General features: G+C 43.7%; 1 protein-coding gene across 1 annotated transcript in view; it reads left to right on the top strand.

The window, feature by feature from the left end:
• The window catches only part of stxbp5l (syntaxin binding protein 5L), a gene marked incomplete at its 5' end in the record, with an annotated part of 257,766 nt that overhangs the window by 186,042 nt on the left and 57,089 nt on the right, over positions 1 to 14,635 (top strand). Inside the window, 6 exons of the mRNA XM_084085444.1 lie at positions 5,698 to 5,770; positions 8,987 to 9,134; positions 10,004 to 10,071; positions 10,597 to 10,637; positions 11,533 to 11,759; positions 14,144 to 14,313. Of these exons, the coding sequence (XP_083941570.1) occupies positions 5,698 to 5,770; positions 8,987 to 9,134; positions 10,004 to 10,071; positions 10,597 to 10,637; positions 11,533 to 11,759; positions 14,144 to 14,313 (727 nt within the window). The remainder of the gene's footprint in view (positions 1 to 5,697; positions 5,771 to 8,986; positions 9,135 to 10,003; positions 10,072 to 10,596; positions 10,638 to 11,532; positions 11,760 to 14,143; positions 14,314 to 14,635) is intronic.

Here is a 14,635-nt window from a genome sequence, read left to right as displayed (position 1 = left end):
GTGTATCGATTTGCGTGATGTTAGGACAAAATATGTTGCAGTACTGTGAGAAAATGTGTTTTGCAAAAAGTGGCCTCCTGGTGGCACTATAACAGGGCCATGTGAAAGAAATGGGGCAGAGGTTCTGAATTGGCATCCAGGGAGTGTGTGTGCACAGTTGCGCTGCGATCAAGCCAACGATGCGGGAGATTAGCTATCCACAGACCGTCGGACGGACAGGGGGTAAAACATACTCTCGCGCCATCCCTTTCGGCCTGGCGGAGACAATAAAAAAGCTAAAGTAAAGGAAAAGACCATTACTGCACAAAAGTAGTCAACAAACTATACTATAAAACATTGGCCACATTGTCAAATAATTGAAGAAAGAGGCCAACATGTTGAAAGTAGCCGATCTACAAGCTTACAACGCCTCTCAACGTGAGGCGTTGTGAGCTTGTAGATCTGCTATTTTCACAATATTGACTTGTGGAACGGAGTCAAACAAAATTGGGGGGGTCCCCAGTTCAAATATGATTATTTCCATCTACAATGGACTAACGGAGCAGCAATAATAACAGTTACCGCACGAACGTGCATTGTTGACAAAGTGATTGCACAGCCGCTGCAGGCATGACAACCACGTTAGCGTTAGCTACATGCCAACTATCACAGCGCCCTGTCTGTCGTCGCTGCGACTGACTCTGATGGCTACAGCCATAGATATATAAACACTACAGCAAGCTCTCTGAGATGCCATTGTCTGGGAACTGCTCTTAGCGTGACACGACCAATGAGAGTGAGCGCTTTCGTTGTTGCTAAGATACGGTGCATGGCACACGGCGTCTCTGCCCCATAGCTTGTAGATCTCTCACACATGATTGGCGTAGGCTGCGTTGCCGTCGACGCTGATTAGCTGCATGTTGCTGTGACGTTGAAATGGGGTGCCAGGTTTGCTTTGTGTGTAAGCGATTTTGGGCTCATTTGGGCGCGCTTTTGGGCTGTTTTCCATAGAGCACGGCAGGGCTTGTTTCTGTCCCGTGACGGATGTGGCAAAGAAGGTGCAAAACGAACCATCCGGAAGTAAAGTGCGAGATGAAATATATAGCACTTTATGATTATTAGAGAAGGAGACAGATGTGAAGGTGGAAAATGGAATGTAGGAGGTTATATAGTTTTTCATGAGCGATTTTTGTAGCAAGTTGTGAGTGAATTGGGCCACTCCTGTGGGCGGGGGGCTAAATAGAACCATTGGGGTTTGGGAAGGAGACGCTCTCTGTTTGAGTGGTGAGATGTTCAGTTGTTGCAGCAGTTGTGACTTTAAGGCTACAGACAGACATCCATACCAGGTGGTACTTACAGTACTGAAGAACACTCATAATAACAGAAGTGAAAAACGAAAGAGGAATCTGTCTACTAGCACCAAACGATCTCAGACGGCGAAGGAAATAGATTATTGTCTCCGCCAGGCCGAAGGCATGGCGAGAGAGTATGTTTTACCCTCCGTCCGTGTGTGTGTCCGTCCGTCCATGTGTGTGTCCGTCCGTCCTGTCCGTGTGTTACCACCAAATCTCCGGCACCGTTGGCCCGGTCGCTGCGAAACTGTGCACACACACTCCCTGGATGCCAATTCAGAACCTCTGCCTCAAATTTTTCACATGGGCCTGTTATAGCGCCACCAGGAGGCCGATTTGTGCAAAACCCATTTTTTCACATTACTCCTACAGTTTTTAACCAAACGTCATGCAAATCGATACACAGTATCTCTATAGTCATGTGATCAACCCTGATCTGTCCGATTTCCCATATTCCATCCTCATTGGTTAAGGTTGCCATCCAAAGTTTGCAGGATTGGTCTGTTTTGAACAAACTGCCTCAAATCATGAACGCAGATTGCAATTTCTGTGAAATTTCACACGCACATTCCCACTAGGCCGAAGAAGAAATGACACCCTTTTCACATTGGCCTGTTATAGCGCCACCAGCAGGTCTAATTTGGCAAAACACATTTTTGCAACAAAATGCCTCAAATCATGAATGCTGTGTCTGATTGCCGTGAAAGACCTAAGAATAAATGACACCCTTTTCACATTGGCCTATTATAGCGCCACCAGGAGGCCAGAATAACGTACCTGACCTGGCGGAGACCTGTGCTCCGAGGAGCACTTTTTCTAGTTTGCTTTGTTTTCTTACCCACTGATTCAATCAGAACTTGAGTAAACAATTAGTTACTTGTACTGCAAAAAGTTAAATGATGCCAGCACTCACAGAATGTCCTTCAGGTCCTTTTTGTTTTGATACTACGGACAACAACAACAAACGTGTTTCAACACAATGCATTCCTCCGTGTGATCAGATTGCACTGAGGCATGCATTGTTGTTGTTGTTGCCGACATTCCAAAATAAAAAGTACCTGAAGGACATTCAGTGCTGGCATTATTCAGATTTTACTACACAGCAAGGACATGCCATGTTTGCTTATTATAAGCGACTTTGGGCTTGTTCTTCTGTAAAGTCGTTTGGAAATATTGGTGGTTGCGGTTTTTGGTCTTGTTTCTAATGGTGTTTAAAACGGTGGCTCTCAAAAAATGTTATGCCAAGGACCCCCAAATGAATGTGTTTGTCCGTGGACCCCCATCTGAAAATATTTTGTGCCAGGATCCCCCATACAAGATTTGTGTTGATAAAATGTTTCACTTTTTTCTTTCTTTTGAAAATAGCTGAAAGTGGTAAAACCTTGCCTAGTCGCTTCTTTTGGGCTTGTTTCTCTTGCAAAATCTGGCAACACTGAGCAAGGACACACATCTATTCCTATTATTGTTGCTGTCAGGTGTCCAAAACCGTTACTTTTCAGGACATGGAAAATGAAGTTATTATTTAGTCACAAGCTAAACCTGTTCATACTTTTCATTATCATACTTTTCATTGGCTAAATACTTATAAAACCCGGGAAAGGAACAGAACTACTGGCAGTGGAAATGGAGTGCAGGAAGATTGGCCTCTAGCTCAATGCCAAGAAAACAAAAGTATTGGCAGTTAACATGGAGGACAAAACCATTGCCACTGCCGATGGGTCGGTGCTCGGGGTGAGTCGAGGACTTCAAATATCTCGGGTCTGGACTGCTTCAATGGAACAGGATCTGAAGGTCTGGAGGGACACTTGCCTGGAATGCCCTACATGGGATGAGGAGAGTGTGGAAATCAGACAATGGAGAAGACCTCAAGAGGCGGCTGTTTGGAGTGGAGTCTGTGCTGCTGTATGGGGCTGAGACATGGATCCTCACAGGGCCCTGGATGGAGTCTACACAAGAATGCTACAAATGGCACTAGAGCGGCTATATTTGCTACTTTTGCATGACATTGTTGTACGAGATGGTAGGCTACAAATTTGCACAAAAGAAAACATAAACAGTTGAAATATGGAGAATACAGTTCAAGGCTTCTGCACGACAGCAACAAAATTAAAGCCACTTTTTAGATGGGGCTGAGGGGGTGATTTTCTCTGCTATTCTTAGTCTATTTATTGTGCGTTCGTGTGTGTGTGTGCGTGCGTGTCTCAGTGTGAGCAGAATGTGCCACCCCCCACACCACCCTAACACACACACACACACACACACACACACACACACACACACACACACACACACACACACACACACACACACACACACACACACACACACACACACACACACACACACACACACACACACACACACACAGTGCCTTATTACGGTGACATGTAGTGACAGTCCAGGCAGGGCTGCTAATTAGCACCTTGACAACACCTTAAATGTCTCTGTGTCTCACACCTGCAAGAGGGCCTTATGACACACACACACACACACACACACACACACACACACACACACACACACACACACACACACACACACACACACACACACACACACACACACACACACACACCGTCAGTCCCTTCCATTTATGTACACTAGACAGGTGCCCACTCAGGAGTGATGCAAGTTGGGAACGATGCAAATAGGGAACAGTCCATTGTCAGAGTACCCGTCGTTGTAACTGTCTGTTGGTCTGTCTCTCTTTTGTGCCCAAATATGGAGATCTCTGTATCTGTCTGTCCTTGTCTCTTGTATGCACATATGGAGATCCCTGATGTTATCAGTATATGACCATATATGGGCATGCCCATATATGGTCATATACTGATAACAGCATATCGGGGGGAACGGCGGTTCTGGAAAGTCTTTGTGCAGTGGTAAACGTCTGGAGAATGTCTGAAGAGTGCACGCTAACTGTGGAAGGTAGACCGACTGAGTAATCAAATGGCAGGTTTGGGGAGTTCAACAGGAATTTGACGAATCAAGCTTAGGCTGGGGTTGCCATGGCAATCAATTGGCTCATTTGGGCCACAGGCCAGAGCCTTTTCTGGCGGTTCTGTAAAACTGCCTCTCGAGATAAGTGTATCACATATGTACATATGTACAGAGATTCCCTGCATTTATTGTCAGATATATGTTACACAATATGTAGTGAGCACCAGTTATATGAAGACAGGTTGTTAATGGATGAAGTCCTCCTTACGGAATTTTGACCTGGATTGTGTCCTTGACCTTGCCCCATCTCCCCGGGACAGCTTACTGCAGTGGTTCTCAAACGTGTTCATGTCAAGGACCCCCAAATTCATATCTATTTGGCCACGGACCCCCATCTGAAACGATTTTGTGCCAAGGACCCTCCATTGGGTTCCATTTGTACACTCCCCAGAGTTAAATGTACACAGTAGATTTTACAGTGTAGCTTGGTGGTCCCAGAGATTTCCACAGATAGAAATTGGGGGGTCTTTGGCCTAATGCCTATCAAACTGTGAGTCCTTGAAATTAAAAAGGTTGAGACTCACGGGTCTGTAAGGACTCTCTTTCTGTCTGGAGTGACTCAGCAGTGTTGATTTGGGTCAAAACACAACACAGCAGGGAAGCCAAATCCATTCTGCTGTTTGCCAGCCCTGCCAGTCAATTATGCGAGGGGAACGGAAAAATGAACATTGCCTTTGATGTCGAGCAAAAGAGTGACATAGTGCCAGATGAAGTTTTTATTTTTTCCATTTCTGTTTGATGTGTAATTTAAGTTGTATCTAAAAGGAAGTTGTTAACCATGTATGCCCTATATTTCAACTACAAATACCACATGAGATGAACTCTATGGATGAATTTGATTCAGTTTTTATCTGATTATGTTTATTTTTATTACACGAATTCTTCTAGTTTTTACGATTTCTTTTTGTATTTTTCTGCAACTATTTATTGTATTCTTTTATGATTTTTTGAAAATAGCAAATCGACAAGCTCACAAGGCGTTGTATCATGCAGAACCACTGCTGTAAAGAAGTTGAAAAACGTCTGTGTCCTACTGCACACATTACACCAGATGCGTGTCACATGTGATAAAAAAAAATCACACCCTGTGTGAAGGTAGCGGCGCCTTTGATACATTATGTCATCGATATGTGTTTATAATGTGTTTATAGCCATGTGTCACGTGAAGCTTGACCAATCACTTTGTTGACGGGTCTGACCAATCAGAACGTTGACGGGTCTGACCAATCAGAACGTTGACGGTGAACACGGACAAAGTCAGGTATAGTGCAGGATCCGCTCTATACCTAAAGGTATAGAGCGGCTAGCGCCGCTAAAAAAACGTTGATGTGAATGTATAAGAGTTGTGATTTGCTGTGTCTTACAGAGGTCCAGGATCCTTATGCAGTGGTGGTCCTTTTGGAGAAAGACTTCATTGTGGTGGACCTGACACAGAGCAAGTATGGCTTATGCACGCTTCGCCCACAAGTACACACACACACACACACACACACACACACACACACACACACACACACACACACACACACACACACACACACACACACACACACACACACACACACACGAACATACACATCTTTGTATTACTACACTTGTAAGGTCATCAAGATTTTAGGACAGCATTAAAAATGTGCAGAAAAATAGCAGATCTAAATGCTCACAACGCATCGCAGCATATGGGAAAGAATACTGTCATTTTAGATTTTTAGCTATAACCATTATTTTATACTTTGGGCTATGCTGCGCTATGAGCTTGCAGATCTGATATTTGTTTTTTTAATCGTGACGTTCTCCAAATGAACAGTTTCAAAACAGTTTTTTTTTTTTAAATAATATCAGTGGTTCTCAAACTTTTTTCATGTCAAGGACCACCCTATGTCCTTTGTCCGTAGACCCCCCCCCCAATCTCAAAATATTTTGTTCCAGGGACCCCCAGAAGCAAAGATTTCAGTTAAAAATGTATATATTTCAGATTTGCACAATTTTTTGAAGATTTTTCAAAAATAGCCAAAAATAAAATGACACAAATGCGTTGAATAGGTTAAGGGGACATTTGGTCCTCACAACTATAGTAACACACACACACACACACACACACACACACACACACACACACACACACACACACACACACACACACACACACACACACACACACACACACACACACACACAGCTGGTACTCCCCATGCTGCAGCCTCCAGCTGCTTGGCTGCTGGTGTTGTTCTGACACCAAAGGGACAAGGGACCCAGCGTTATGACCTTGTGACATGATCAGGTGTGACAGCATATTGCTGCCGCCACGCCATCAGGGGCCATGCTAGGCTTTATTCAACAGCCAGAAAGCAGCCAGGTCTGTTTAAAGATATAGACTCTGTTATTTCCATATTGCCCGAAAACCTTGTATCTCCATATTTGATCATTTTTATGTTGAGATGAAAGGTTCCTGGCCGACAGCAACAACATTGTTTATGGATGGTTTGTTGTCTGCTGCAGACTTATGTGACACATCCTGTGAAGGACATCTCTCCTATCGTTCACCACAGCATGTGATACCGTATATTATTCAAATTTGACACTAAGATGCACAGAAGTCATATACCAACCAGAGCCATTAGTCTGAATATCAAAAGGTATAAACCAACTGAGCCGCTCAACGATCAGACATGGATCAGAATATTCTCTTCCAATTGAGGTGTTTACATGCAGGGCACTTCATATTCTGATTGAGCTGTCATTCTGAATAATAAGTGAAATATTAGGGTCCATGTAAATGCAGTCAGTGTCACACGAAAGGGCCCGTGGTGTGACCAAACCTGCGTCGGGCCCCCAGTGTTGGCTTGTTTACACCACTGCATTGGAACACAGGTTTTGGACATACTTGCTTTTTACCCGACAGCGACAATATTATTTATCTAATGATGAGGAAGAAAGTGACACGAAACAGCAACAACAACAACAAACAAGATGCCACCACTCATTAACGGGATGTGACAAAACGTGGTGACACGATGACAGTTTGGCTGTGTACTAACACCTAAGGTCAGGGAATGTGTTAGAAGTGCAGCAGATACAATACACTATACTGTATTTGCACTTCCTGATAACTAATAACTAATTTGGGCTTACTCCATTAAGACCGGGAAAGCATCTGTGTCATTGTAGATTTCTTGTGCCGTGCTATGAGCTTGTAGATCTGCTATCTGAATTTGTGCAAATCTTTGTATATACTGTATATATACATATAAGTTAACATTTTTTACTCCAATATTTGCTTCTGGGGGTCCCTGGAACTAAATATTTTGAGATAGGGGTCGGCGGCCAAATACATATCATTTTGGGGTTCCTTGACATGAAAACGTTTGAGAACCACTGATATAGCAACATGCGTTTTTCAGAAAACTGTCAGGATTTAGAATACATTTGTAGAATCCCCGGAAGCAAAGATTTGAGTTACAAATGTTCGCTTTAAAAAAATATATATATATTAAAAGATTTGATTTCATGATTTTTCAAAAAAGTTGCAGATCTACAAGCATGTAGATGAGCTTGGATATCTGATATTTTTGAATAGCGAAAGTAAGTAAGATTATGGTTAAAGTGGTTAAAATCTAAAATGAGCGATGCTTTCCGGGTCTTAATGGGTTAATTTACTCCTGACCTTGTCTGGCTAAATGCCATGAGGCGATTGTTTTAAATGGCCTAATTAACTCTTAATCGGTCCATTCTGTTAGTCTGAAGTGTACAGCATGGATAATTGGCCCCATCTGAGTACTGTCTGCTAGAGTCTATTTTCTTCATATTGTCTTTCATATTTTTGGCAAATCGGGATACAAGAGCATTTGCAAAATGATGATCATCATTTGTAGGGATTACCAGATGGACAGGGCTTTACAACAGGAAGGTTATTAACATTAAAGGTTCTATGACATTCATTTTCACTTTTTTTTTTATTTTTTATGTTTTTTGGGGGGTTTTATGACCTCAATTACACCCAAAAAATCTGAACGTTGAACATTCAGTGGATTTTCTGTGGTCTGGGGTTTTCTGAATAATTAGGCTGAAAAGTAATCTGAGCTTGGCCCTTCGGCAGTGAGGTCACAGCCGATTAATCCCGCCCACTCTCCTCCTCGCCCCTCCCCTATCCTTTCCTAAAACTGAACGTCATGAAACCTTTAAAAAAATGTTTTAAATATAATTGTGTGTCTTCTAATTCAGCCAAAAAAAAATGGATCAGGGCCCACTTGAAAATCTGGAAAGCGTTCGCTGGCCCACCCATCTGACCACTTAACCGCCGGTATAGGCTGCCGTGTTAGGTGGTCAGATGGGTGGGTTGCGTGGCATTTATTGAACGATCGATCAATCGATTGCGTTCCAGCTTGGATTAATGCGACACATTGTGAGCTTGTAGATCGACATTTTTTTTAATAGCCAAAGTATAAAATAGGGCTTGTTTGGTTAATTTATGTTTCTGTAATAAACAAAGTAACTTTTCAAATAAATGTAGTACAATTTTTGCCTTTATATTGCCTTTAATTGTAGTACAATAAAAGTATAAAGCATCAAAAACTGGAAATACTGAAGGAAAGTAACCTTAAATTTGGTACAATACTTGTTAATTTCCACTACCCTGTGTGTCTTTGTCTTCGTAGCTTTCCTATCTTTGAGAACCCGTACCCCATGGACATCCATGAGTCTCCCGTCACCTGCACAGCCTACTTCGCCGAGTGTCCTCCAGACATCATCCCCATCCTCTACTCCATAGGAGCCAAACACAAGAAAACGGGCTACAGCCAAAAGGTAAGGAAGCAAAGATTGGAAGTCCTGCCGGAACTCATGCTCTCCCCGGATGGGACTCCCTATTTCTTAGGTGTTTCGCCCAGGTGGGCGTTGTATGCCTAAACCCAACCCTAACCTCACAGAAAATATGCCCTAACCCCAGGGACGTGCACAGATAGACTCTAGGTGGTGCTAGAGCACCTGCCCTTTGCCCTCTTGACCAGAAGTGCCCTTTTGAAAAAAAGAGGAAAAAAAGTTGTTGTTTTTTCAGTTTACAGCAGGGGTCTTCAACAGGGGGTCTGGGACCCCTAGGGGGTCCTCAGAGTTACTACAGGGGGTCTGCCAATTCTTTATGTGATATGATTTTTCTTTTTACCATAACCACTCGAAACCTAGCATCCGTTTTCTGAGGAGAACCTTAGCCAAAAATAGCAGATCTACAAGCCCACAACGCCTCAGCTATTTTTGGCAAAGAGGTATAGGTGTAGAGGGAAAAAAGAGCAGACCAAGTCAACAAAAAAAAGTATAATTTACTTGAGCACCTGCCCCTCAAAATGTCTGTGCACGCCACTGCCTAACCCGGTGGTTCCCAAACGTTTTGGGTCGTGGACCCAAAAGAGAAATTTTATGTCTTCCCGTCGTGATGCGATGCAGAAGCAACCAAATGCAACTTTTTAGATATGCGGAAATGTGTGCTTTACACCAAAATCTCTTCACTGAAAACAGCCAATCTTATAAGCTCAGTACACGTTGCGTGTAGATGTGCTGCTATTTTCATCCAATGTTTGCCTGTTAAGACATGCCCAGAATTGGGACTCTAGTGGTTAAGAAAAGCATTTGCACGTTGCGCTCCAGTGATAAAAAAGAAAACCTTTGATTTATTTTATCAGGAGTGGCCGGTGAGTGGTGGCACGTGGACGCTAGGCTCCCAAACATTCCCAGAGATCATCGTTACAGGGTGAGTCTGTCTGTCTGTCCATCCATCCATCCATCCAGCTCATAGCACGGCACTGAGCTTGTATATCTGCTTTTTTTTTCTTGAAAATGTTTGCAAATATTTGAATATATATATTTTCAAAGCGAACATTTGTAACTCAAATCTTTGCTTCTGGGGGTCCCTGGAACTAAATATTTTGGAATGGGGGTCCACGGCCAATACATATAATTTTGGGGGTCCTTGACATGAAAAAGTTTGAGCACCACTGATTATAGCATTTTACACTCAAAAAAACTATTTTACAAAAGAAAAAGAAACAAGATTCAAAATACAGTGTCTAATGTCCATTACGCAGGTGGGAAATCGTTGAAGTGAAAGTGAAAGATTCTACAGAGAAAGTGCAAAGCATTCATCTCTCATTTTCTTGAGTTTCATGGAAATGAAACCATCTCTCTCTCTCTCTCTCTCTCTCTCTCTCTCTCTCTCTCTCTCTCTCTCTCTCTCTCTCTCTCTCTCTCCTCCCTTGCATTCTTTCTGCCTGTACAGACATGCTGACGGCTCGATTAAGTTTTGGGACGCCTCTGCAAGTAGGTTCACTTTTTCTTTTCCTCTCTCTCTCTCTCTCTCTCTCTCTCTCTCTCTCTCTCTCTCTCTCTCTCTCCAATCTACAAGCTCACAATGAGCTTATAGATCTGATATTTTTACAAATTTTTTTCTGACCTTGATGAATCTTGCCCCTGACTACAAATCAAAAAACTAAAACTAACACTAAAACTAATACAAATTAAAATGAAGCCTTTTACTAAACCTTTTACTAACAGGCAGCCTCCACTGGCTGCCTGTTAGTTTTAGAATTGATTTTAAGATCCTTTTATTGGTTTTTAAATCATTACATGGAGGTGCTCCGGCCTACCTTTCTGCATTGATTTCCTGGTATGTTCCCAGCAGAACCCTTAGGTCCTCTGGCACCGGTCTCCTAGATGTTCCAGAGACTAGCTCAAAAAGGCATGGGGAAGCAGCCTTTTGCTACTATGTTCCTAGCCTCTGGAACAGCCTGCCAGAGGCTCTGCGGGTCACCGAATCAGTTGACATATTTAAAAGAAATCTTAAGACACACCATGTGATCAGACTGCTGGATCGGGAGTCTGGACCATCACAAAAAGACTCCTGCTCACTTTTAAGCCAAGTGATACCTCTGTATGTGTCCCAAATTAACTTCAACATGTCTTAAATTGCACTTGATTCCTTTGTGAGACATCCTTTATCATTTCCTACTCATAGTTAGTTCCCTGGTAACTCATACAGCACACATTGTTACAATGATATTGAAATGAAAGATGAAGTCATTCAGAACCGACTAAATACAGACTTATATTATAGTCATATCAGTAACAGTCTGAATGACTTCATCGTAACTTGCTGAAAAACGTGCCCCCCCCCCCCTCTCTCCCTCTCTCCCTCCTCTCTCTCCCTCTCTCTCAGTCACGCTACAGATGCTCTACAAGCTCAAGACGTCCAAGGCGTTCGAGAAGCCCAAGTCGGGCGGCGGCAGCGGCGACGGCCGCTCGGCCGACCTGGTGGAGGAGGACCCCTACGCCGTGCAGATGGTGTCCTGGTGCCGCAACAGCCGCATCTTCTGCGTGGTGGGCATCTCCGCCCATGTCATCCTCTACCGCTTCAGCAAATACGAGGCCAACACGCAGATAGCAGTGAGTAGAACCAGCTCTAAGACTTAAAGGGATAGTTCACCCCCAAAATGACTTTTTCCCTATCGATTAGTCACCCCATGGAGACTTTCATGGACTATTCATGAATATCTTTTTGTTTTTGTCGCATTCCTATGCCAATAATTTGACCGGCAGCGGTTCGGTAGGAGGTAGAAAGACTCTCCTTTGTGTCTGCCTACCAGTCCACTGGTCATCAAGTTATTGGCTTAGGAATGCGACAAAAAACAAAAAAATATCCATGAATTCAAGTCTCCATGGGGTGACTAATCGATAGGAAAAAAGTATTTTTTTGGGTGAACTATCCCTTTAAGTATACTGTTGCTGTCGGGCAGGAACCTTATCTCCATATTGTAACTTTTTGTGTGTTTTTTTTCGTAGAACGCCCTACTTGATCGTACTACAGCATCACACATAAGCAACAAAAGTAGCAGATCCGCAAGCTCAAAACGCGCCGCGAAGCGATGCATTTTGAGCTTGTAAATCTGCTACTTTTGCGTTTTTTGAATTTGAACCCTGTAAAGTAACAGTTTTGGACACCCGACAGAGACGATATATACCAATTAGACAGCAACTGACCTTCTCCTCGGGCGACAGGATGGAAACTATATGCTGTCTGGGAGATGGGATCCAAACGCTGTGCCTTTTTGTCACAGACTTCAAACGGATGATTATTTAGAGCCGCCGAAACATTCGATCTGCTCATATTCTAATGATGAAACGCTGCGTGCGTGTGCATGCGTGCGTGAGTGTGTGTGTGTGCGTGCGCGAGCGTGTGTGTGTGTTTTAACAGTCTGAGAGTGACAGTGACCCACTTGATTAAACTGGAAGAGATGTTGAAGTGCATTTCTATCTGAATAACAGTGATCAAAGCTACTGAAGCAGCAAATTAAATAATGCTTTGATTGATCTTTGATTGAGCCCCCCCCCCCCCCAAAACAAAATGTAAAGAGTCACTTTTTGCTTTGCGTCGTGTTTCAAGCTTGCAGATCTGCTACTTTTGATACTTGTGTGTGACACTGTATAGTATGATCAAGTTAAGGCGAAAAAACACCAAAAGTTAAACCATTGGTTCTCAAAGTGGGGTACGGGGACCCCCAGGGGTACTTGAGGCGGTTCCAGGGGGTCCCCAGCTAAATGATGGATAGGAACCAAATGGACCGTTATGGCTCTGTAACTCTGAGAGTGTACAAATGGAACCAAATGGACCCTAACGGGTCCATTTGGTTCCATTTGTACACTCTCAGAGTTAAATTAACATTGATTTTATAATATAAATTCGGGTCCCAGAGGTATAAATGCCATTAAATGGGGGTCCTTGACATTAAAATGGTTGAGAATCACTGCTAGAAAGCCGTATAAACCTTCTCTTATTGTCTCCGCCAGGCCGAAGGCATGGCGAGAGAGTATGTTTTACCCTCCGTCCGTCCGTGTGTGTGTGTGTGTGTGTGTGTGTGTGTGTGTGTGTGTGTGTGTGTGTGTGTGTGTGTGTGTGTGTGTGTGTGTGTGTGTGTGTGTCCTGTCTGTGTGTTACCAGCTAATCTCCGACACCGTTGGCCCGTTCGCTCCGAAACTCTGCACACACACTCCCTGGATGCCAATTCAGAACCTCTGCCCCAATTTTTTCACATGGGCCTGTTATAGCGCCACCAGGAGGCCGATTTGTGCAAAACACATTTTTTTACATTACTCCTACAGATTTTATCCAAATATCATGCAAATCGGTACACAGTAACTCTATAGTCATGTGATCAACACGGATCTGTCCGATTTCCCATATTCCATCCTGATTGCCTATGGTTGGCTTCCAAAGTTTGCAGGATTGGTCCGTTTCGAACAAAATGCCTCAAACTATGCATGCAGCTTGCGATTTCCGTGAAATTTCACACACACATTCCCACTAGGCCGAGGAAGAAATGCCACCCTTTTCACATTGGCCTGTTATAGCGCCACCAGCAGGTCTAATTTAGCAAAACACATTTTTGGAACAAAATGCCTCAAATCATGAATGCAGTGTCTGATTGCCGTGAAAAACCTAAGAATAAATGGCACCCTTTTCACATTGGCCTATTATAGCGCCACCAGGAGGCCAGAATAACGTACCTGACCTGGCGGAGACCTGTGCTCCGAGGAGCACTTTTTCTAGTTGGGGTTATCTTTTCAAATGGGGGTCCGCGGGCTAATAAGTGTCAATTTGGGGGTCCTTGACATGAAAAAGTTTGAGAACCACTGAGTTAGACTATGGAGATGAGAGGTTTTCTGCCCGACAGTGAACTTTGTTGTTTGTGTTTGTTGTCTGTTGTTACTGTCCGCCACTGCTCATTATGTCATGCTGGTGCTGTACTTGTACCTGTGTGTCCCTCATCCAGTCGCTGGAGCTGCGTTTTCAGTGTGAGACAGAGGACGGCATCTCGCCGTCGGAGACAGAGAACAACCCTTGCTTCTCCGAGCCCGGCTCTCATTCCGCCCAACCTCAGCAACCCAGCAGCCCCGGAGGAGGCACCCCGGAGGGGGGCAAAGACAGCATCCCCGGCCTCAAGTAAAGACACACACATGCGCGTCGCACGCAGGCACGCACAGACAGACAGACAGACGCATGCACACACGTACAGAGTGGTGGACCAAGTATTCAACTCCAGTACTTTAGTCAATATATAGAATACTCCTGGTCAACTATAATCACGCACAGACCTCATAAGCCGTTGTCAGCACCTGGCCTACAGTTGCTGAACTGTAGGCCATTAACCCATTTTGACCGGGAACCCTTATATGTAACTACAGTATACCTTTCAATCCGGGAACACCTTTTGGGGTTGTTGTTGCTATGTACAGTATATAGCAACATACATTGTTTTTTAAAT

The sequence above is a fragment of the Gymnoscopelus microlampas genome (assembly GCF_963454915.1).
Source record: "Gymnoscopelus microlampas genome assembly, chromosome: 17".
Lineage (NCBI taxonomy): Eukaryota > Metazoa > Chordata > Actinopteri > Myctophiformes > Myctophidae > Gymnoscopelus > Gymnoscopelus microlampas.
The sequence above is the reverse complement of the archived record's forward strand: the minus strand, read 5'-3'. Positions and strand labels throughout refer to the sequence as shown.